General features: G+C 45.5%; 1 protein-coding gene across 1 annotated transcript in view; it reads left to right on the top strand.

Annotated features, from left to right (window-relative positions):
- The first annotated feature begins 5,500 nt into the window (after positions 1–5,500).
- prpf6 (PRP6 pre-mRNA processing factor 6 homolog (S. cerevisiae)) overlaps positions 5,501–25,018 on the top strand; it is a 33,484-nt gene continuing 13,966 nt past the window's right edge. Inside the window, exons 1-11 of the mRNA XM_029621488.2 lie at positions 5,501–5,870; positions 6,622–6,784; positions 6,866–6,984; positions 7,098–7,176; positions 7,366–7,542; positions 13,203–13,340; positions 14,304–14,398; positions 14,497–14,653; positions 15,046–15,208; positions 19,618–19,736; positions 19,897–20,115. Of these exons, the coding sequence (XP_029477348.1) occupies positions 5,581–5,870; positions 6,622–6,784; positions 6,866–6,984; positions 7,098–7,176; positions 7,366–7,542; positions 13,203–13,340; positions 14,304–14,398; positions 14,497–14,653; positions 15,046–15,208; positions 19,618–19,736; positions 19,897–20,115 (1,719 nt within the window). The 5' untranslated portion in view covers positions 5,501–5,580. The remainder of the gene's footprint in view (positions 5,871–6,621; positions 6,785–6,865; positions 6,985–7,097; positions 7,177–7,365; positions 7,543–13,202; positions 13,341–14,303; positions 14,399–14,496; positions 14,654–15,045; positions 15,209–19,617; positions 19,737–19,896; positions 20,116–25,018) is intronic.

Genomic DNA, 25,018 nt, shown 5'->3' with positions numbered 1-25,018 from the left:
TCAATGTGGAGCTATATACAGGTAGTACCAGTACCAGATCAATGTGGAGCTATTTACAGGGAGCACCAGTACCAGATCAATGTGGAGCTATATACAGGTAGTACCAGTACCAGATCAATGTGGAGCTATATACAGGAGTACCAGTACCAGATCTATGTGGAGCTATATACAGGGAGTACCAGTACCAGATTAATGTGGAGCTATATACAGGTAGTACCAGTACCAGATCAATGTGGAGCTATTTACAGGGAGCACCAGTACCAGATCAATGTGGAGCTATATACAGGGATTATTAGTACCAAATCAATGTGGAGCTATATACAGGGAGTACCAGTACCAGATCTATGTGGAGCTATTTACAGGGAGCACCAGTACCAGATCAATGTGGAGCTATATACTGTACAGGGAGTACCAGTACCAGATCAATGTGGAGCTATAAACCGTACAGGGAGTACCAGTACTAGATCAATGTGCAGCTATATACAGGGAGCACCAGTACCAGATCAATGTGGAGCTATATACAGGGAGTACCAGTACCAGATAAATGTGGAGCTATATACAGGGAGCACCAGTACCAGATCAATGTGGAGCTATATACAGGGAGTATTAGTACCAAATCAATGTGGGAGCTATATACAGGGAGTACCAGTACCGGATAAATGTGGAGCTATATACAGGGAGCACCAGTACCAGATCAATGTGGAGCTATATACAGGGAGTATTAGTACCAAATCAATGTGGGAGCTATATACAGGGAGTACCAGTACCATATCAATGTGCAGCTATATACAGGGAGTACCAGTACCAGATCAATGTGCAGCTATATACAGGGAGTACCAGTACCAGATCAATGTGGAGCTATATACAGGGAGTACCAGTACCAGATCAATGTGGAGCTATATACAGGGAGTACCAGTACCAGATCAATGTGGAGCTATATACAGGGAGTACCAGTACCAGATCAATGTGGAGCTATATACAGGGAGTACCAGTACCAGATCTATGTGGAGCTATATACAGGGAGTACCAGTACCAGATCTATGTGGAGCTATATACAGGGAGCACCAGTACCAGATCAATGTGGAGCTATATACAGGGAGTACCAGTACCAGATCAATGTGGAGCTATATACAGGGAGCACCAGTACCAGATCAATGTGCAGCTATATACAGGGAGTACCAGTACCAGATCAATGTGCAGAGGTACTATTTTATTTTACCTTTATTTACAAAAGTATTTGAGCTAGATATTGTAACATCCAGTTGTTTAGATTGATTCTGTTTATTAGAACTGAGGTCGGGCGTTTGTATACTTTAATTTAACTTTACTCAGAAGTATGCTGGCATTACATAGTTCACATGGCATACCCTTCCTGCTGTCTGGCTTCTGTAAAACATGGAACTGGAATCCCACACTAGCAATACACGGACTGGATTATGGCATAATGTTCAGTACATTACAGATATGTAGATAATGGCAGGGTAAGGTGAATAGTCATCTGGATAGATAATAATAGGAGTAAAACACTAAAAGAAACAGTATAGAAGCAGCATATGTGTGTTTATGTATGTATGTATGTGTTTGTGTGTGTGTGTGTGTGTGTGTGTGTGTGTGTGTGTGTGTGTGTGTGTGTGTGTGTGTGTGTGTGTGTGTGTGTGTGTGTGTGTGTGTGTGTGTGTGTGTGTGTGTGTGTGTGTGTGTGTGTGTGTGTGTGTGTGTGTGTGTGTGTGTGTGTGTGTGTGTGTGTATGTGGGCGCGTGTCGGTTTGCGTGTCTGTGTGAAAAAAGGATTCCAAAAGGGTTCTTCGGTTGTCCCATTGGAGAACTCTTTTTGGTTACAGGTAGAACCATTTTTGGTCCAGGTAGAACTCTTTTGGGTTCCATGTAGAACCCTCAGCGGAAAGGGTTTTTACATAGAACTCAAAGGGTTTTACCTGGAACCAAAAAGCCTGTTGGTCCGAGAGCCAATGCCCTGGTACCGTTTGCCGGATGGTAGCAGAGTGAACAGTCTATGGCTTGGTCGGCTGTAGACTTTGGCAATTTTTTGGGCCTTCCTCTGACACTAACTGATATAGAGGTCCTGGATGGCAGGGAGCTCGGCCCCAGTGATGTACTGGTCTGTCCGCACTACCTTCTGTTTGCATTTTGCCATACCAAGGCGCATGTGACAAATAACATTTGATTGGATTTTATTAGACTTGAAGGCTATCTCATCGCTGTGGTGATCAGGCCGAACACCGTTGTGTCGTCAGCAAACTTGATGATGGTGTTGGAGTCCTGCGTGGCCACGCAGTCGTGGGTGAAGAGGGAGTACAGTCAGGGACGATTCCCTTTGGGGCCCCCGTGTTGATGGTCAACAAGCAGGTGTTGTTGCTTACCTTCACCACATGGGGTCGGCCCGGCCAGGAAGTCGCAGAGGGAGGTGTTCAGTCCCAGGGTCCCCAGCTTGGTGATGAGCTTGGAGGAGACTATTATGTTGAACGCTGAGCTGTAGTCTATGAACAGAATTCTCACATAGTTATCTCCCCTCCTGTCCAGGTGGGAGAGGGCAGTGTGGAGTGCAATTGAGATTACAGCATCTTTGGATCTGTTGGGATGGTTTGTGAATTAGAGTGGGTCCAGAATGTCTGGGATGATGGTCTTGATGTGTGTCATGACCAGCCTTTCACTTAATAATTACAGATGTGAATGTTACAAGGCAATAGTCATTTAGGCAGGTTGCCTAGAGTTCTTGGGAAACGGGACAATGGTGGTCAGGTTGAAACATGTTGGGATTACAGACTGGGACAAGGAGAGATTGAAGATGTCTGTGAAGACACCTGCCAGCTGGTCTGCGCATATATTGAGAACGCATCCTGGTATTCCATCTGGCCAGGTGGCCTTGCGACTGTTAACCTGGGTGAGTCAGTGTTAAGACTGTGTGATCACTGAGATCACACAGTCATCTGGAACAAAGGGGCTTTCATGCAAGACTCAGTGTTGTATTCCTCAAAGCAAGCATAAAAGGCATTTAGTTTGTTTGGAAGTTATGCATCACTGGGCATTTTATGGCTAGGTTTCCCTCCGTAATACATTGTCGTCTGCAAGCCCTGCCACATGCGACGAGCGTCAGAGCCGGTGTAATAGGTTTCCACCTTTCTCCTACACTGAGTGTACAAAACATTAGGAACACCTGCTCTTTCCATGACAAACTGACCAGGTGAATCCAGGTGAGCTCTATGATCCCTTATTGATGTCACTTGTTAAATCCACTTCAATCGGTGTAGATGAAGGGGAGGAGACAGGTTAAAGAAGGATTTTTAAGCCTTGAGACAATTGAGACATGGATTGTGTATGTGTGCCATTCAGAGGGTGAACGGGCAAGACAAAAGATTGAAGTGCCTTTGAACGGGTATGGTAGTAGGTACCAGGTGCACCGGTTTGTGTCAAGAACTGCACCGCTGATGGTTTTCCACGCTCAACAGTTTCCTGTGTGTATCAAGAAGGGTTCACCACCCAAACATTGTAGTCAACATGAGCCAGCATCCCTTTTGAACACTTTGGACACCTTGAAGAGTCCGTGCCCCAGCAAATTGAGGCTGTTCTGAGGGCAAAAGAGGGTGCAACTCAATATTAGGAAGGTGTTCCTAATGTTTTGTCCACTCAGTGTATATTGTCATTTTGCGTGTTTGATGTCTTGTCGGAGGTCGTACGGGCTTTCTTTCGTCCATGTCACTGTCCTGTTCCTTGTAAGCGGTAGGTTTACCATTTAGCCCAGTGTGAATATTGCCTGTAATCCATCAAAGGGAGACAACATCCATTAACTCTGCTGGCTCCCAGGACCACCGCCATGCTAGCTAGACTCTCTGTGTGTGTGAGACAGACATGGTGTTCTCGTCCCCCATGCATGTTTGTGTCTGTGCGTGTCAGCTGAGAGATGTAGCTTGTTCACCACAAATATCCTGCAACACGAATAGAGAAAACAAGGTGTTGCAAGTTCCAAAAATACATTTTATTGCGACTCACTGCTCATCCACTGATTTCTTCTGGTATTGACCCATATCTGCATTTGCCAAGGCTGACCTCAAACAAAGGTGATTGAATGTATTCAGAACAGTAACCGGGGGATTAGATGTGGACATGGGTTTGACACGCAGGGTTTTCTTGATCATTAACCTCAATCAGCATTACTGATGGGTGGTTTCCCTCTAATGACACGGACCCGGATCGCTGGATCACAGACAGACAGACAGACAGACAGACAGACAGACAGACAGACAGACAGACAGACAGACAGACAGAGTACCAGTCAAAAGTTTGGACACACCTACTCATTCAAGTATTTTTCTTTATTTTTACTATTTTCTACATTGTAGAATAATAGTGAAGACATCAAAACTATGAAATAAGTTAAACATGTTCAGTTAGTGGCACAGCGGTCTAAGGCACTGCATCTCAGTGCTAGAGGTGTACTACAGACACCCTGGTACAAATCCAGGCTGTATCACAATCGGCCATGATTGGGAGTCCCATAGGGCGGCGCCCAAGTGGCCCGGATTTGGCCGGTGTAGGCTGTCATTGTAAGTAAGAATTTGCTCTTAACTGACTTTTCTAGTTAAAACAAAGGTTCAATAAAAAAATGAAACCAGGTCTGTGAAGATTTGCAGCTCTTTGGATCTATGAAATGGTTCTGGGCTGTTAAAGCCATACATCCTCTAATGCAGCTGACAGCACATTTTCCTCACAGTGAAATAATGTCTGCCCTGGAGGCAAATTAAATGAAGAGAAATTAACATGCTGAGGCCTTGGCTGTAGATGGCTAAAGTTAAAGGTGATGGAATCAAATTGATGCATAGGCGGAGGTACTTCATCACAAGACAGACAGCACAGAAACGTCATATTAGGTTGCAATTACATTTATCGCAGTGAGCCCATCCTGTGATTGACAATGGACCGCCCAAGAAGGCTTTAGTGTCCATGTTAGACTGGTTTGATATATATTAGATAATGCATCGCTGTCAAAATGTATGCCAATTAATTTTAAAACACTTTTTAGCTGTGTTTTTAAATTGGTTCTCTCAAGAAATAGGACAGTGTCGACTTTCATTACGTCAATAATGGTGAAATGCAGACTCAAAATGACCTGGCTGTCAAACCAGACAGGCTGAGGTAGCCTAATGAGCTTCTGTTGATGAGGGCTAGCAGATTCACTCAACTATGTGCTGATCAAATACATGACCCGAAACCAATGCATATTTATTCCCTATAGTTACAGGTAGACTTAATAAACCATTTAGACTCCAAATTCCAGTTGACATGTCTGGGATATGTGCAATGGGCCTAAAGTTGGCTATTCTCCTAGCCTGCACATTTTCCTGTAGTCTGCTGCACTCTGCTGGTAGAGTATGGCAGTAGTAGTTGTGGAGCGCCACAGGGGGCGCTGTTTTATACCAATGCCATGATTCTAAAAGGAAGTGCGTATGTTATTATTTCCAAAAGTTACAGTCTGCCGGAAGCTCATACGAAGAAGATTATTCCGGAAGTGAACCCGTTCTTATTATACCTTAGTGAGTGAACCGCGTTGTCGGTATAACTAGCCACGATGTCTGGCAGAGATGGAAACTATAACAACAGAAATCAAAATGATGGTAGAGGCTCTAGGGGCGGTGGACAGAATTTCGGTCGAGGCTCCGGTGGCCGCGGGCAGAATGATGGTAGAGGCTTTGGGGGTGGCGGGCAGAATTCTGGTAGAGGCTCTGGAGGTGGCCGGGGTGGCGGGCGTAATGCCGAGCCCCCGCCAATGCCCATGTCCTCCCCGCTCATGGGCAAGAAGAAAAAGCCCTTCCTAGGAATGGCCGCGCCGCTAGGCTATGTGCCTGGACTCGGCAGAGGGTAAGCAGGCATGATGTTAGTTAGCCTAGCCACATAGCTAGCTACAGTCACTAAGCCACCTTTGACTGGAAAACAATCTTGAATTTGGCTGGCAATCAAGTACTTGTACCTAAATCTTACTAATAGTGTTAGGATGCAATACGTCTAAAATTCCTTCTTTCTTGTTATTAAGTAACGTTAGTAACTATTTGTGTACCAATGCAATGTTTGGCTCGCTATCTACCTATGTAAACACTCCAGAACCAGACTGAAACAAAAACTAGAGGCTGTGGTCTCCAGGAGCAGGATTGAAGATAGCCAGCAGATCTGACCAGCTTGCCAACAACTGCACTAGAGTCAGACAGACTTCCAGTGTAGACACCGCTGAGCCAACCCGAGATATGGCTTGGAATATGTATCTCGATACAGGGATGAGAAATGAGTTATACTCCGAATTACCCCATTATCCCAACTTAACTGTTACAACAACTTAGTTTTTTTGCTAGTTTTTTTAGCAGTCGTTTAATCTTCTTGGTGTAACAGTTGGGATAATGGGACAATTTGAAGAACACCACATTTCTCATCCCTGGATTGAGGTATGTTTTCCAAGCCATCTCTCGCGCTTGCTCTGCTGTGTAATAATCTACACAGGAAGCCTGTCTGACCCTAGTGCAGTTGTAAACAAGCGGGTTGGATCTGCTGGCTAGATTAAAAATAATGTTCTAGTCTGTTGTTGAATCTCTCCATCTAACTCCACCTCTTCTGTCTCCAGAGCCACAGGTTTCACCACCCGTTCTGATATCGGACCCGCTCGAGATGCCAACGACCCGGTGGATGACCGCCATGCTCCCCCGGGGCAGAGGACGGTGGGGGACAAGATGAAGAAGAACCAGGAAGATGACGAAGAGGATCTGAATGACACCAACTATGATGAGGTGCTTGTTTACACATGACACCCAAGAACAAGCTCAGCTCACAACATATTGTAACACCTACCTCTGTCCACTTTGTCTCAGTTTAACGGCTATGCTGGCAGTCTGTTCTCCAGTGGACCCTATGAGAAAGACGACGAGGAGGCAGATGCCATCTACGCAGCTCTGGACAAGAGGATGGACGAACGACGCAAGGAGAGGAGGTGAGAGAAGATAATTCCATGTGTTTATTGGTGTGGGTTACTGCTCCTAAGGGTGTGTGTGTGTGTGTTACTGCTCTGTTGTGTTAACCCAGTCTGTCCTGTGTGGTCCCCAGGGAGCTGAGGGAGAAGGATGAGATAGAGAAGTACCGTATGGAGCGCCCCAAGATCCAGCAGCAGTTCTCTGACCTCAAGGTTGGTCACTGTGTTCTCATGGCAACAGAATCAACTCTTCTGTACTGTCTCCAAGCAGTTCTACCTTTAAATCTGCCAAAGACACAATTTCCATCTCTTAATGGATAATGACACTGAAAGCAATACATCTATTCTACTCTTCATTCTCTCTCCCTTTCTCTCTCTCTGGCTCTTGGTCTCTGTGTGTAGAGGAAGCTGTCAGGAATGTCAGATGAGGAGTGGCTGAGTATCCCGGAGGTTGGCGATGCCAGGAACAAGCGCCAGAGGAACCCGCGCTATGAGAAACTCACCCCTGTACCAGACAGCTTCTTCTCCAAACACCTGACCACAGGAGACAAGCACACCACTGTGGACCCACTGCAGGGGGTTAGTAACGTTACATGCACAGAAGCAGACACACACTCAAGCATACTCACCAACTTCTAAGGGTCATGCATTGCCATACTCTCATACCACACTCTCTGTTTTGTCACATGTTGCGGTTTCATTATGTGCCTGTAGGAGTCAACTCCTGCCACTGAAACATTCTCCAAATCCTACCTAGGGCTGTTGGAGTGACTGTATTACCGCTACACCGGCAGTCAGGAGTCATGACCGCAGTAAAATTCCATGTGACTGTTGAGTCGCGGTAGTCTCCTCTTATGCGCTGGACATACTTCGAGAGTACCCAACTTGTTAACGATCATCTAGTCCTGATGGTCTGGGTCTCAGGGCTCTATTGTCCCTCCTTCAGGTCCTAACGGCCTGGTGCTCAGGGCTCTATTGTCCCTCCATCAGGTCCTAACGGCCTGGTGCTCAGGGCTCTATTGTCCCTCCATCAGGTCCTAACGGCCTGGTGCTCAGGGCTCTATTGTCCCTCCATCAGGTCCTAATGGCCTGGCACTCATGGCTCTATTGTCTCTCCATCAGGCCCTAACGGCCTGGTACTCAGGGCTCTATTGTCCCTCCATCAGGTTCTAATGGCCTGGTACTCAGGGCTCTTGTCCCTCTAACCACTCTGACATCAATGTAAATGCTTTCTACGGTGATGATTAATTCAAAACACCCATACTATTAGAGCTTATTTAATTTATTTTTTATTTTTATTTTACCTTTACTTTACTAGGCAAGTCAGTTAAGAACAAATTCTTATTTTCAATGACAGCCTAGGAACAGTGGGTTAACTGCCTGTTCAGGGGCAGAACGACAGATTTGTACCTTGTCAGCTCGGGGATTCGAACTTGCAACCTTACGGTTACTAGTCCAACGCTCTAACCACTAGGCTACCCTGCCACCCCTTATGCATGGTCTTATGAGTCCAAGCCCCCCCCCCCCCCCAAAAAAACCTACATTAAAATGATCGTGCCCTTATACAATACATATTATGCATGGGGAAAAAAAAACTCAAACATAACTGATTTAAAATGTATTTGGTACATAGTTAGTCTAGTCTGTGAGTGTGGACTGTTTTTATGCTTACTGGATGGACTGGTTACCTTATGGTCCAAAATGTCTATCCATGAGTCTGGGAGAGAACGTATAGCCCTAGGCGATGCTGCTGGTTCATTGATTGTGCAGGTCTGCTTACAGTTAGCCTACAATTAGTGAATTTGTATTTGGTTTTGAATAGCCTAGTAATAGGGCATTTAAAAATTCACAATTAAATGGTCACATTACTTTTAGCTATACATCATTTCTCACCACCATGCGTTTCCATCTCCTCTCTCCTTTATTCCTTTCTGAAGCATGCAGACGGGCTCTCAACAGTTTAGTGAAATGTTTTGTTCTGAAAACATGTTACTATCGATGTTCCCGAACAGATTCCACTTGGTTTCCCAAATTAAGCACTGGGTAGCTGCAGGATCAAGGTTGAAGGGCCTGTGGCATACAGAGTTTGGGTAGAATATCACTGGGTAGCTGCAGGATCAAGGTTGGAGAGCCCATGGCATACAGAGTTTGGGTAGAATATCACTGGGTAGCTGCAGGATCAAGGTTGGAGAGCCCATGGCATACAGAGTTTGGGTAGAATATCACTGGGTAGCTGCAGGATCAAGGTTGGAGAGCCCATGGCATACAGAGTTTGGGTAGAATATCACTGGGTATCTGCAGGATCAAGGTTGGAGAGCCCATGGCATACAGAGTTTGGGTAGAATATCACTGGGTAGCTGCAGGATCAAGGTTGGAGAGCCCATGGCATACAGAGTTTGGGTAGAATATCACTGGGTAGCTGCAGGATCAAGGTTGGAGAGCCCATGGCATACAGAGTTTGGGTAGAATATCACTGGGTATCTGCAGGATCAAGGTTGGAGAGCCCATGGCATACAGAGTTTGGGTAGAATATCACTGGGTAGCTGCAGGATCAAGGTTGGAGAGCCCAAGCCCCACGCTTATTCCATAGGCTGGGATCCGTACTATGCAGCTCTTGCAAAAGGGGATTTTTCACTGGCTGTCCACTGGTTTCAAAATCGATGCTTGATAGGCAGCTTAAATGTCTTGAATTCAACCATTATTGAGTTCGAGAACACATTTAGATGTGTGAACGTTCATCCACAACAACCACAATCCGTGAGGCGCAAACAGCTAAATGAGAGAGCAGCAGTGTGAATCACAGAGGCTTTTGACTCAATCACTGCATTCTTATCGGCAGACTCAAAAGCCTTGGTTTCTCAACTGACTGCCTCACCTGGTTCACCAACGACTTCTCAGATAGAGTTCAGTGTGTCAAATCGGAGGGCCTGTTGTCTGGACCTCTGGCAGTCTCTATGGGGGTGCCGCAGGGTTCAATTCTCGGCCATCTCGCTGCTCTCTATATATCAATGATGTTGCTCTTGCTGCTGGTGATTCTCTGATCCACCTCTACTCAGACGACACCATTCTGTATACTTCTTGCCCTTCTTTGGACACTGTGTTAACAAACTTCCGACTAGCTTCACAACTCTGGACGGTTGACTTAGAATATGTGGACAACTACAAAAACCTAGGTGTCTGGTTAGACTGCAAACTCTCCTTCCAGACTCCCATTAAGCATCTCCAATCCAAAATTAAATCTAGAATTGGCTTCCTATTTTGCAACAAAGCCTCTTTCACTCATGCTGCTAAACACCCTTGTAAAACTGATTATCCTGCCGATCCTTGACTTTGGCGATGTCATTTACAAAATAGCCTCCAACACTCTACTCAGCAAATTAGATGTAGTCTATCACAGTGTCATCCGTTTTGATGCCAAAGCCCCATATACTACCCACCACTGTGACTTATATGCTCTCGTTGACTGGCCCTCGCTTCATATCTATCTCCAAACCCACTGGCTCCAGGTCATCTATAAGTCTTTGCTAGGTAAAGCCCCACCTTATCTCAGCTTACTCGTCACCATAGCAACACCCACCCGTAGCACGTGCTCCAGCAGGTTTATTTCACTGGTCATCCCCAAAGCCAACTCCTTTGGCCGCCTTTCCTTACAGTTCTCTGCTGCCAAAGACTGGAACGAATCGCAAAAATCGCTGTAGACTTATCTCCCTCATAAACTTTAAGTATCAGCTGTCAGAGCAGCTTACTGATCACTGCACCTGTACATAGCCCATCTGTAAATAGCCCACCCAACTACCTCATCCCCATATTGTTATTTATTTTTGCTCTTTTGCAGCCCAGTATCTCTACTTGCACATCTTTCACTCCAGTGTTAATGCTAAAATGTAATTATTTCGCCACTATGGCCATTTTATTGCCTTACCTCCCCAATCTTACTACATTTGCACACACTGTATATACATTTTTCTATTGTGTTATTGACTACGTTTGTTAATCCCATGTGTAACTCTGTGTTGTTGTTTGTGACGCTCTGCTTACCTTGGCCAGGTCGCAGCTGTAAATGAGAACTTGTTCTCAACTAGCCTACCTGGTTAAATAAAGGTGTTCTCAACTAGCCTACCTGGTTAAATAAAGGTGTTCTCAACTAGCCTACCTGGTTAAATAAAGGTGTTCTCAACTAGCCTACCTGGTTAAATAAAGGTGTTCTCAACTAGTCTACCTGGTTAAATAAAGGTGTTCTCAACTAGCCTACCTGGTTAAATAAAGGTGTTCTCAACTAGCCTACCTGGTTAAATAAAGGTGTTCTCAACTAGCCTACCTGGTTAAATAAAGGTGTTCTCAACTAGCCTACCTGGTTAAATAAAGGTGTTCTCAACTAGCCTACCTGGTTAAATAAAGGTGTTCTCAACTAGCCTACCTGGTTAAATAAAGGTGTTCTCAACTAGCCTACCTGGTTAAATAAAGGTGTTCTCAACTAGCCTACCTGGTTAAATAAAGGTGTTCTCAACTAGCCTACCTGGTTAAATAAAGGTGTTCTCAACTAGCCTACCTGGTTAAATAAAGGTGTTCTCAACTAGCCTACCTGGTTAAATAAAGGTGTTCTCAACTAGCCTACCTGGTTAAATAAAGGTGTTCTCAACTAGCCTACCTGGTTAAATAAAGGTGTTCTCAACTAGCCTACCTGGTTAAATAAAGGTGTTCTCAACTAGCCTACCTGGTTAAATAAAGGTGTTCTCAACTAGCCTACCTGGTTAAATAAAGGTGTTCTCAACTAGCCTACCTGGTTAAATAAAGGTGTTCTCAACTAGCCTACCTGGTTAAATAAAGGTGTTCTCAACTAGCCTACCTGGTTAAATAAAGGTGTTCTCAACTAGCCTACCTGGTTAAATAAAGGTGTTCTCAACTAGCCTACCTGGTTAAATAAAGGTGTTCTCAACTAGCCTACCTGGTTAAATAAAGGTGTTCTCAACTAGCCTACCTGGTTAAATAAAGGTGTTCTCAACTAGCCTACCTGGTTAAATAAAGGTGTTCTCAACTAGCCTACCTGGTTAAATAAAGGTGTTCTCAACTAGCCTACCTGGTTAAATAAAGGTGTTCTCAACTAGCCTACCTGGTTAAATAAAGGTGTTCTCAACTAGCCTACCTGGTTAAATAAAGGTGAAAAAAAGATCTATGCCCTATGAAGATATCAATAATAGGTGATATCCGTATCGCCGTGTTTATTCAAGTTGGATAATCTTTGGATGCCGACAGCAGTTGGAAGACCGCTTGGACTGTAGCCTACAAAAACCTATTCCTGCTCTTTTCCCATGATCCATAAAACACATTTGTTGTGTCATCATAGTGGTCTCTGACTTGTGGTCAGACTCGCTCAGGTGGAACAAATTTAAACTTGATCCTTTTTTCAATGCTGATTTGAATGTCATTGAGAAAACAGAAGTGTCAAAGATTTTTTCCCCCCACAAACTTCCTTTCTGAATTTAAAAGTAATCCTCAAAATAATAATATTTTTTTTCTAAAGTATCTGTAATCTGATTACAATATTTATTTTTCTGGTAAAGTAACAGATTACAGTTACCGTCTTTTGTAATCCCTTACTTGTAACCCAGTGTATATTAAATGGAATTATTAGACTAGTTTTACATGTAGAGGTTCCAAAGGCGCGCATCAGAGGCTTGTATGCGTGGAGGCCTGGAGATGCGAAACTTGTTTGTTAATTAAAGGTCAGTTACCTTGAGACCGGCAGTCTTCTGCATGACAATAACCAGTTGACAAAATGTCATGACTGCCACAGACCTAATCCTACCCATGCCAAAATGTCATGACTGCCACAGACCTAATCCTACCCATGCCAAAATGTCATGACTGCCACAGACCTAATCCTACCCATGCCAAAATGTCATGACTGCCACAGACCTAATCCTACCCATGCCAAAATGTCATGACTGCCACAGACCTAATCCTACCCATGCCAAAATGTCATGACTGCCACAGACCTAATCCTACCCATGCCAAAATGTCATGACTGCCACAGACCTAATCCTACCCATGCCAAAATGTCATGACTGCCACAGACCTAATCCTACCCATGCCAAAATGTCATGACTGCCACAGACCTAATCCTACCCATGCCAAAATGTCATGACTGCCACAGACCTAATCCTACCCATGCCCAAATGTATTTCTAGGCTGCTGGTTCTCATCCAGACTCTTATTTGTTGTGTTGGTTCCGTCTCCAGTTGAACCTCCCCGGTGGTCTGGAAAGCCCGTACCCTGGGGGGATGACCCCTGGCCTGATGACCCCTGGGACAGGAGAGCTGGACATGAGGAAAATCGGCCAGGCCAGGAACACACTGATGGACATGAGGCTCAGCCAGGTAATACATCATTTTATTCCTACTGACTTAAAGCTTGTGTCTCGTTTGACTGTTATTCCCCAACCTACAGTGAGCTCAAGGTATTAGGACAGATATTATCATACTTTTCTTTTTGTCTCTGTACTCTAGCACTTTGGATTTGAAATGATACAATGATTATGAGGTTAAAGTGCAGACTGTCAGCTTTCATTTTAGGGTGTTTTCATCTATATCAGGTTTCAGATAGCCTAGTGGTTAAGAGCGTTGGGCCAGTAACTGAAAGGTCGCTGGTTCGGATACCTGAGCAGACTAGGTGAAAAATCAGTCTGTGCCCTTGAGGAAGGCTCTTAACTCTAATTACTCCTGTAAGTCTCTCTGGATAAGAGCGTCTGGTAAATGACTAAAATGTTCATGTAAAATATAATGTGAACATAGTACAAAAGTATTGGTTCATGGTATTGTAATGATGAGGGGTTAACATGTCTAGGGGGTATCATATAAAATGCTACCCTCCCATGTTATTGTAATGGTGAGAGGTTAACATGTTTTGGGGGTATGATATTTGTGCATCTAACATTCTCACTGATCATTATTCATGATTCATTCAGCACTATCTGTAATCATGGTAGCATCCACATTAATGTAGAAGTGTCTAGAAACATATTATATTCTTATTTACAATAAGTGTCACAATACATGATTTGCTATACATTTCTATTGGACACAATTATCTGAAACGCAAACAGCAAATGCATCCAACAAATGTGTAGAGCCACAAGCTTGATGTAGTCATTGTGTGCTAGGAATATGGGACCAAATACAAAAATGTTGTTCTGTAATACACATATCAATGTTTTTGAGCTCACTGTATATGTTATGGAAGGGACTGGTCAGATGGTATCAAAAGTCTCCAGTAAGCATGTGATCCCCAGTATAACTTCCTGTTTTGTATATCTGTGCTGATCTCCATCTCTCTCCTCTCAGGTGTCTGACTCTGTGAGTGGACAGACGGTGGTGGACCCTAAAGGTTATCTCACTGACCTAAACTCTATGATCCCCACGCATGGAGGAGACATCAGGTGAGTGGCCCAGAGGATAAACTTAGCTACGAACACACACTTTGTTGCTGATCTATATCTCTGTCTGTATTGTTGACTGTCTTCTTGTGAATGTGCAGTGACATTAAGAAGGCCCGTCTGCTGCTGAAGTCAGTGAGGGAGACCAACCCCCACCACCCCCCTGCCTGGATTGCTTCGGCCAGGCTAGAGGAGGTGACAGGGAAACTACAGGTGGCCCGGAACCTCATCATGAAGGGCACTGAGATGTGTCCCAAGGTAACGTACACAAACTGTAAAGTATCTTTTCAAAGTGCACTTCTTGCTTCCCATGATGCTTATCTGTGTATTTGTGTGCTCACTTTTTAGGTTTTAAATGAGGCATTCAATTTCTCCACCAGTCAGTGTCTGTGCTGGCCTGGTTAGATTTCCAGACGTTAAAAATGGGCTGGCCTAATTACCCTGTATTAGATGATAGATAGGTCTAGTCTAGAGGTGCCTCTGGCTGTAATTTGCACATTACTGCAGACTAATGATAGTGCTCAAAAACTTCACCTCATTGGTGATAATGATTGATGGATGTGACTGCTAGTCTACAGACTGGTGACTCAGCCAAGGCACTGGTGACCCAGACAATGTGTGTGAGATGAATGGGTGTGTTTTGTCCCCAGAGTGAGGATGTGTGGCTGGAGGCCGCCAGGCTGCAGCCAGGGGACACAGCCAAGGCAGTGGTGGCCCAGGCGGTGCGTCACCTCCCCGGGTCTGTCCGTATCTACATCAGAGCAGCCGAGCTGGAGACTGACGTTAGGGCCAAGAAACGGGTCCTCAGGAAGGGTGAGATGTTTGTGCCCTGTCAAAGCTACAATGGTGCAAACCAGTTCTTGTTGAGACCTATAAAGCCTTGTTCACATTGACAGTTTGAAGTGACTCAAATCAAGTTGTTTTGCATATCCAATTCGAATCTGTTATTTTTCTTGGAGTCTGAACAGCCAATGGTAGGCATTGTTGTCACCTTAGGTTGCTACCTAACTTTTGAATGATAGGAAGTTATCTGTCTACACCACTGTGCCACACAAGTTATTACTATGACAACTAGTTGGTATTGTCAGCAGATGACTTCTGCCTGAACACACACACACCCCATTTGTTCACTTGTAACCTGTTCTTTGGACAGTAAAGCCCGACCGATTTATCGGTTCACCAATATTGTTGGCCGATATTTCGTACCGTTGTTAAATCCATTGAAATGGACCAATATAAGATGCAAAGATGACGCTCGTCATAAAAGCCGTTCTTGATAGAATTGGACTTTTTGTACATTTCGTTATTTGTCCCCCATGGCTATAAGCCTATCTTGCCTTGGCGCGCTACACTAAGACTGGACACGACCACCGGGCCAATGCATCCACACCAGTCGGAGAGGAGAGTGAACTAACTCTTCGTCTTACTGCTTCTACCGTGAGTACTGAGTGGATAGACGCTTGCCAGCTCAATAAAATGAGCACAGGCCATTTACGTAAAGTGTCATGGGTGTCGTGACAAACAATGGATGCAATGCCCAAATGTAAAGTACGTGCTGTGCTAAGAAGTTCAAAGTTGTGGTAATGTTATAGCTTTTTAGTGAAGCCAGTGAAATCTGTTGTTATTTTTGCTCTTTAGTAAGGGTAGTCCTCAAGCTCCACCATTCAAATGTTTTCAGAGACACCAAAAAACATGTCACTTGGTAGGGACTGGTCCTTATTCACATTTCGCCAATCGCCATTTCTGTGATGAGTGCAAGCTGTCCAGCTAACTAGCTGTGTGAGAGGACTTGACGATGTCCCCTGAGGGATGATGCTATCAGGGATCCTTGGGATGTCCCTATGCTAAACCCCAACCACAGATGGAACAATGAGCAAGATATTTCACCGGATGTATAAATGTGAAGCATCCGGTAGGCGTTTCCACGCACTACCAAATATGGTGATGAGAGGGAACCCAGTGGCTGGCAGTAGGAGAAGATGGATTTTTGCCAACATCTGCAAATTTTCTCATCGATTAAACATTTTATCTCAATACAGTTTTCTGTTTCCAAAACTAGAATCTGTTACGAAGAGAGTAGACTAAGTTTGTGGACTTTGCCAAAGCTTTTAAAAAAGCATTCTTTAGGAGTGCAAGGGCGAATTTAGTTATTGCACACTTCACCGGGTAGTGTTCCCTAACAGAAATATCCAAATACATGATACAATGCGGCAATATGACCTCGATTGGGAAGGTGTTCAACCTTCCCAAGTTCTCTCACGTCACCCCGCTCCTCCGCTCTCTCCACTGGCTTCCAGTTGAAGCTCGCATCCGCTACAAGACCATGGTGCTTGCCTACGGAGCTGTGAGGGGAACGGCACCTCAGTACCTCCAGGCTCTGATCAGGCCCTACACCCAAACAAGGGCACTGCGTTCATCCACCTCTGGCCTGCTCGCCTCCCTACCACTGAGGAAGTACAGTTCCCGCTCAGCCCAGTCAAAACTGTTCGCTGCTCTGGCCCCCCAATGGTGGAACAAACTCCCTCACGACGCCAGGACAGCGGAGTCAATCACCACCTTCCGGAGACACCTGAAACCCCACCTCTTTAAGGAATACCTAGGATAGGATAAAGTAATCCCTCTCACCCCCCTTAAAAGATTTAGATGCACTACTGTTCCACTGGATGTCATAAGGTGAATGCACCAATTTGTAAGTCGCTCTGGATAAGAGCGTCTGCTAAATGACTTAAATGTAAATGATTGCTCAGTTTTGCTGAGCGGCCTGCTCTAGGAAGAGTCTTTGTGGTTCCAAACTTCTTCCATTTAAGAATGATGGAGGCCACTGTGTTCTTGGGGACCTTCAATGCTGCAGAATTCTTTGGGTACCCTTCCCCAGATCTGTGCCTCGACACAATCCTGTCTCGGAGCTCTACGGTAAGTTCCTTCCACCTCATGGCTCTGTTATGTACTGACGAGTGTGTGCCTTTCCAAATCATGTCCGATAAATTGAATTTACCACAGGTGGACTCCAGTCCAGCTGTAGAAACATCTCAAGGATGATCAATGGACACAGGATGCACCTGAGCTCAATTTCGAGTCTCGTAACAAACGGTCTGAATACTTATGTAAATTTGGCATTTGTTTTTTATATTTTTTAAAAAATTTGATTAAAAAAATCTGTGTTCACCTTGTCTTTATGGGGTATTGTGTGTCGATTGATTGAGTAATCAGTTTTATGTAATACATTTTAGAATGAGGCTGTAACGTAACAAAGTGGAAAAGGTCAAGGGGTCTGAATACTTTCCAAATGCCCTGTATATCAGTTATCGGTGAATATTTCCACTCTAAAATTGGAATTGGATCCAAAAATCCCATATCGGCCTGGCTCTATTGGACAGTCAGTATTTAAATATGAATTTGAAAAACAAAACGAATGTAATCATTAAGGCCTGCAGTGTGAACAAGGCTTACTTGTCTGCTATTGAGACTATTGAGCTTGGACTAGTAATGAAAGGAAAGACTGAGAGAAGAGGGAAATAAAAAGTTCAACAGGCCATCACTACATTTGAACCCAACATTGAACCTTGTTTCTTATCCCAATTGACACTTCTAGCCATGACACACCCTCTATTTACACTCTGTCATGGTGGGAGCACTGCTCCATTACACACACAGTGCTGTTCCCAGCAGCATACTTCTTTGAGAGACTGTATGTTTTGCTTCCTGTGAAAGTCTTCAGCCCTTACATATCTGGGCTGCCCCTGTCTGTATTTCACAATAGAAAGAAAAGAAAAACCTTCTCTATTTATCCATCACAGTGTACCTAGAAGATTGAAGGAATGTGTTGATATTAAAATAATTGCCATGATTACATTATGAAATGTTTTTGCAGAGATTTTTGTGTTTTAGGGTTGGACAATATCCAGATTTTCATATCGTCATGTCGTCCGGATTTACGTTATTACCGTCTTCGTACACAAGGGGGCACTAAAAATGCAACAAAAAAACTATTGGGTGTCTATCACCAGAATGCTAACAAAATTAGCACAGGTAATGGCGTATAGTGACTGCTAGCTAAATATGCTAACTAGCACAAATGAAAATAAACGAATTGCGAAGACAGGCAATCCAGCTCATAAAGTTCTTAAAGTATAGGTTGTAGCTACCGAATGTAATTTAGTGAGTTTGGACATTTGTAAGTGAATGTTAATAAGAGAAAGACATTTTGACAGACTTGTCTGGAGGAAGAAGAGCTCTGGCTCTGGAGCAGCAGGTGTGCAGTCGCTGGGAGAAGCCTCAGGAGCCGACAACGGAGAGGAGGAAAAAACACAAGGAAATGGAGATGGCAGCAGTGATATCTGTACAGATAATTCATCCAAAGAGCTTTGACCTCTCAATCACGGCAGAAAGCTACACACCTGGACTCTTTCTCCCATTGTGCTATTTACAAAGAAACACGTGATTAGCTCAACTGTTCTGGGGAACTAAGGTGGTTCCTAATGTGAAATCGTGACAGACCAAATGAAGAACTCAATCTGCTTCATCTAATGTTTTGCACAAGTTGACTACAGGTATTTACTTAAGTAACTACAAAAAATACAGTTTGTTGAAGAAATGAAGGCTGTAACAGAAATCCCATGTGGGATCGCCGGATTTGAAAATGACGGGGGAAGAACATAATCTGTAGTTAGGTTTCCATCCAACTGGCAACCAATTTTCATGCGAATCTTTAAAAAATCTGCATTAAAGAAAATATGCATTTTACCACCACCAAAACAGACTTGTTGCAGATAAGTCACATTATGACAATCCACACAAAATGTACCTTTTCACTTATGTTTTCATGTACCAAATAAAAATGGAATGTTCAATGTGTTCAATCTATCTCATTTTCAACTCTACTGGTCGTTTTGTCACAAAACCTGTTGCGTTAAATGGCCTTTGTGCCTACTCTGGTCATACCGTGGGCTTTCACCACCCTGTGAAGTTTCCTGGGTCGCAGTGGGAGGACCTAATGCACCATGTCATCCCATGACTCCCAATTTGACTTTCATACGATGGTTATTATATCAATATTAGCACATAAAGGTGTTGCCACTGTCGTTTCACCCATAATTAATTTGACAGACAAAAAGATCCCACCATGTCGAACGAACAAACGATCAGTCATTTATACAATTCGGGCACGGGCCAAAAAAGTTTGGGAACCCCAGGTGTAACTCCTCTCTCTGTGTGTCCCACAGCGCTGGAGAATGTGTCTAAGTCAGTTCGTCTGTGGAAAACTGCTGTAGAACTGGAGGAGCCAGAGGATGCCAGGATCATGCTGAGCAGAGCTGTGGAGTGCTGTCCCACTAGCGTGGAGGTACACACATTGATATTGTGAAATGTTCTCATAAGGACCCAGTCTCATACAACTCTACTTTCTGCATTCTGACCCTGACTGCTCATCCCAAAATATCTTCTTTTTATTTTATTTCTTTACACCCCCTTCCCTCACCTTCCTGCCCCCTCTACCTGTGTAGTTGTGGCTGGCACTGGCGCGGTTGGAGACCTATGAGAATGCCAGACGTGTCCTGAACAAGGCCCGTGAGAACATCCCTACGGACCGACACATCTGGATCACCGCCGCCAAGCTGGAGGAGGCCAACGGGAATACGCAAATGGTGGAGAAGATAGTTGACAGAGCCATCACATCACTCGGGGCCAATGGGGTCGAGATCAACAGAGAACAGTGGATACAGGTGAGAGGGAGAAAGTGTGTGTGAGAGGTGAGAGTTTAGAGCAGGAAACACCACTGTGCTGCAAAGCACAAAGTGATGTGAGCCACTTCCAGCTCCTGTTATATTCCTGTGACCCACTGAATAAACAACAGTCTTACATTTACATTTACATTTAAGTCATTTAGCAGACGCTCTTATCCAGAGCGACTTACAAATTGGTGCATTCACCTTATGACATCCAGTGGAACAGTAGTGCATCTAAATCTTTTAAGGGGGGATTACTTTATCCTATCCTAGGTATTCCTTAAAGAGGTGGGGTTTCAGGTGTCTCCGGAAGGTGGTGATTGACTCCGCTGTCCTGGCGTCGTGAGGGAGTTTGTTCCACCATTGGGGGCCAGAGCAGCGAACAGTTTTGACTGGGCTGAGCGGGAACTGTACTTCCTCAGTGGTAGGGAGGCGAGCAGGCCAGAGGTGGATGAACGCAGTGCCCTTGTTTGGGTGTAGGGCCTGATCAGAGCCTGGAGGTACTGAGGTGCCGTCCCCCTCACAGCTCCGTAGGCAAGCACCATGGTCTTGTAGCGGATGCGAGCTTCAACTGGAAGCCAGTGGAGAGAGCGGAGGAGCGGGGTGACGTGAGAGAACTTGGGAAGGTTGAACACCAGACGGGCTGCGGCGTTCTGGATGAGTTGTAGGGGTTTAATGGCACAGGCAGGGAGCCCAGCCAACAGCGAGTTGCAGTAATCCAGACGGAAGATGACAAGTGCCTGGATTAGGACCTGCGCCGCTTCCTGTGTGAGGCAGGGTCGTACTCTGCGGATGTTGTAGAGCATGAACCTACAGGAACGGGCCACCGCCTTGATGTTATTTGAGAACGACAGGGTGTTGTCCAGGATCACGCCAAGGTTCTTAGCGCTCTGGGAGGAGGACACAATGGAGTTGTCAACCGTGATGGCGAGATCATGGAACGGGCAGTCCTTCCCCGGGAGGAAGAGCAGCTCCGTCTTGCCGAGGTTCAGCTTGAGGTGGTGATCCGTCATCCACACTGATATGTCTGCCAGACATGCAGAGATGCGATTCGCCACCTGGTCATCAGAAGGGGAAAGGAGAAGATTAATTGTGTGTCGTCTGCATAGCAATGATAGGAGAGACCATGTGAGGTTATGACAGAGCCAAGTGACTTGGTGTATAGCGAGAATAGGAGAGGGCCTAGAACAGAGCCCTGGGGGACACCAGTGGTGAGAGCACGTGGTGTGGAGACGGATTCTCGCCACGCCACCTGGTAGGAGCGACCTGTCAGGTAGGACGCAATCCAAGCGTGGGCCGCGCCGGAGATGCCCAACTCGGAGAGGGTGGAGAGGAGGATCTGATGGTTCACAGTATCGAAGGCAGCCGATAGGTCTAGAAGGATGAGAGCAGAGGAGAGAGAGTTAGCTTTAGCAGTGCGGAGCGCCTCTGTGATACAGAGAAGAGCAGTCTCAGTTGAATGACTAGTCTTGAAACCTGACTGATATGGATCAAGAAGGTCATTCTGAGAGAGATAGCGGGAGAGCTGGCCAAGGACGGCACGTTCAAGAGTTTTGGAGAGAAAAGAAAGAAGGGATACTGGTCTGTAGTTGACATCGGAGGGATCGAGTGTAGGTTTTTTCAGAAAGGGTGCAACTCTCGCTCTCTTGAAGACGGAAGGGACGTAGCCAGCGGTCAGGGATGAGTTGATGAGCGAGGTGAGGTAAGGGAGAAGGTCTCCGGAAATGGTCTGGAGAAGAGAGGGGATAGGGTCAAGCGGGCAGGTTGTTGGGCGGCCGGCCGTCACAAGACGCGAGATTTCATCTGGAGAGAGAGGGGAGAAAGAGGTCAGAGCACAGGGTAGGGCAGTGTGAGCAGAACCAGCGGTGTCGTTTGACTTAGCAAACGAGGATCGGATGTCGTCGACCTTCTTTTCAAAATGGTTGACGAAGTCATCTGCAGAGAGGGAGGAGGGGGGGAGGAGGATTCAGGAGGGAGGAGAAGGTGGCAAAGAGCTTCCTAGGGTTAGAGGCAGATGCTTGGAATTTAGAGTGGTAGAAAGTGGCTTTAGCAGCAGAGAGAGAAGAGGAAAATGTAGAGAGGAGGGAGTGAAAGGATGCCAGGTCCGCAGGGAGGCGAGTTTTCCTCCATTTCCGCTCGGCTGCCCGGAGCCCTGTTCTGTGAGCTCGCAATGAGTCGTCGAGCCACGGAGCGGGAGGGGAGGACCGAGCCGGCCTGGAGGATAGGGGACATAGAGAGTCAAAGGATGCAGAAAGGGAGGAGAGGAGGGTTGAGGAGGCAGAATCAGGAGATAGGTTGGAGAAGGTTTGAGCAGAGGGAAGAGATGATAGGATGGAAGAGGAGAGAGTAGCGGGGGAGAGAGAGCGAAGGTTGGGACGGCGCGATACCATCCGAGTAGGGGCAGTGTGGGAAGTGTTGGATGAGAGCGAGAGGGAAAAGGATACAAGGTAGTGGTCGGAGACTTGGAGGGGAGTTGCAATGAGGTTAGTGGAAGAACAGCATCTAGTAAAGATGAGGTTGAGCGTATTGCCTGCCTTGTGAGTAGGGGGGAAGGTGAGAGGGTGAGGTCAAAAGAGGAGAGGAGTGGAAAGAAGGAGGCAGAGAGGAATGAGTCAAAGGTAGACGTGGGGAGGTTAAAGTCGCCCCAGAACTGTGAGAGGTGAGCCGTCCTCAGGAAAGGAGCTTATCAAGGCATCAAGCTCATTGATGAACTCTCCGAGGGAACCTGGAGGGCGATAAATGATAAGGATGTTAAGCTTGAAAGGGCTGGTAACTGTGACAGCATGGAATTCAAAGGAGGCGATAGACAGATGGGTAAGGGGAGAAAGAGAGAATGACCACTTGGGAGAGATGAGGATCCCGGTGCCACCACCCCGCTGACCAGAAGCTCTCGGGGTGTGCGAGAACACGTGGGCAGACGAAGAGAGAGCAGTAGGAGTAGCAGTGTTGTCTGTGGTGATCCATGTTTCCGTCAGTGCCAAGAAGTCGAGGGACTGGAGGGAGGCATAGGCTGAGATGAACTCTGCCTTGTTGGCCGCAGATCGGCAGTTCCAGAGGCTACCGGAGACCTGGAACTCCACGTGGGTCGTGCGCGCTGGGACCACCAGATTAGGGTGGCCGCGCCACGCGGTGTGGAGCGTTTGTATGGTCTGTGCAGAGAGGAGAGAACAGGGATAGACAGACACATAGTTGACAGGCTACACAAGAGGCTACGCTAATGCAAAGGAGATTGGAATGACAAGTGGACTACACGTCTCGAGTGTTCAGAAAGTTAAGCTTACGTAGCAAGAATCTTATTGACTAAAATGATTAAAATGATACAGTACTGCTGAAGTAGGCTAGCTGGCAGAGGCTGCGTTGTTGACTATGTAGGCTAGCTGGCAGTGGCTGCGTTGTTGACACTACACTAATCAAGTCGTTCCGTTGAGTGTAATAGTTTCTACTGTGCTGCTATTCGGGGCTAGCTGGCTAGCTAGCAGTGTTGATTACGTTACGTTGCGTTAAAAGAACGACAATAGCTGGCTAGCTAACCTAGGAAATCGCTCTAGACTACACAATTATCTTTGATACAAAGACGGCTATGTAGCTAGCTATGTAGCTAGCTACGATCAAACAAATCAAGCCGTTGTACTGTAATGAAATTAAATGAAAAATGTGATACTACCTGTGGAGCGAAGCGAAATGCGACCGGGTTGTTGAGTGCGGAAGTTCTGTTCGGTAGACGTTGGCTAGCTGTTGGCTAGCTAGCAGTGTCTCCTACGTTACGGACGACAAATAGCTGGCTAGCTAACCTCGGTAAATTAAGATAATCACTCTAAAACTACACACTCTAAACTACACAATTATCTTGGATACGAAGACAGCAAAGACAACTATGTAGCTAGCTAACACTACACTAATCAAGTCGTTCAGTTGAGTGTAATAGTTGTGCTGCTAATCGGTAGACGGTGGACGTTAGCTAGCTGGCTAGCTGCAGGGCAGATAGCAGTGTAGACTGCGTTAGGACGACGAAATACGATAATTACGCAATTATCTATGATACAAAGACGGCTATGTAGCTAGCTAAGAAGAAATTGCTAAGATTAGACAAATCAAACCGTTGTACTATAATGAAATGTAATACTACCTGCGGACCGAGTGCGGATGCGACCGCTCGCTCCAACCCGGAAGTTGTAGATGATACAAAAGCCTTCCGCTTCACCCCAGCTTTTGGAAAACGTCTAATGTTGAAAAGTCCCTTCACCCTTTACTCAAATCATGCCGGTGTTGCCCTTGACTCCACTCTGTAAAAGGATACTATAGTCACTTCCTCTCTTCAGAGGTGCTGGCGTGCCAGAGTCATTTGGAACAACTCTGTCGTCCATGTTATTTAATCACTGCAGCACAAAACAAGTGGAGCACTCAAACACTTTGCACAGTGTGTGTGTGTCACTTCCTGCAGGTAGGTGACTGATGTCTTTCTGACCTCCGTGCATTTCACCTCTGTTCAACTTACACTTATTGTTGTGCAACCAAGCTTTGGATTGCAATTATCTGTCGGATTTATTTCTTTGCTTTCTTTCCCCTTGTTTTTACTTTTTTCTTGGCTCTAAAGTGAAGTGGTCCATCAACAGTTCTCTGGAACAGGCATGGGAGGTATATTGGAGTACACAGGGGTAATATTAAGCATATGGGTTTGGCACTACAGAGCCAGATCAAACACTGGATTGATTCAACTCAAAAGAAAGAGATCATGTTTTTCCCCAGTACAGTTTGAAGCCCTGGCCGCCCATAAATCAGTCTATAAATGGTTGAGGATCCCTGGTTGTTTTTTTAGAGCATTTGGGGACATGTTTTCACATAATTCACTCTGTTGTTGCTCTAGCATTCCACTGGCTTGCCTGTGGTTCTCTCTCGCTCT

This window comes from Oncorhynchus nerka, linkage group LG20 (genome assembly GCF_034236695.1).
Source record: "Oncorhynchus nerka isolate Pitt River linkage group LG20, Oner_Uvic_2.0, whole genome shotgun sequence".
NCBI classification, from domain to species: domain Eukaryota; kingdom Metazoa; phylum Chordata; class Actinopteri; order Salmoniformes; family Salmonidae; genus Oncorhynchus; species Oncorhynchus nerka.
This window is presented reverse-complemented; position numbering and strand designations above follow the sequence as displayed.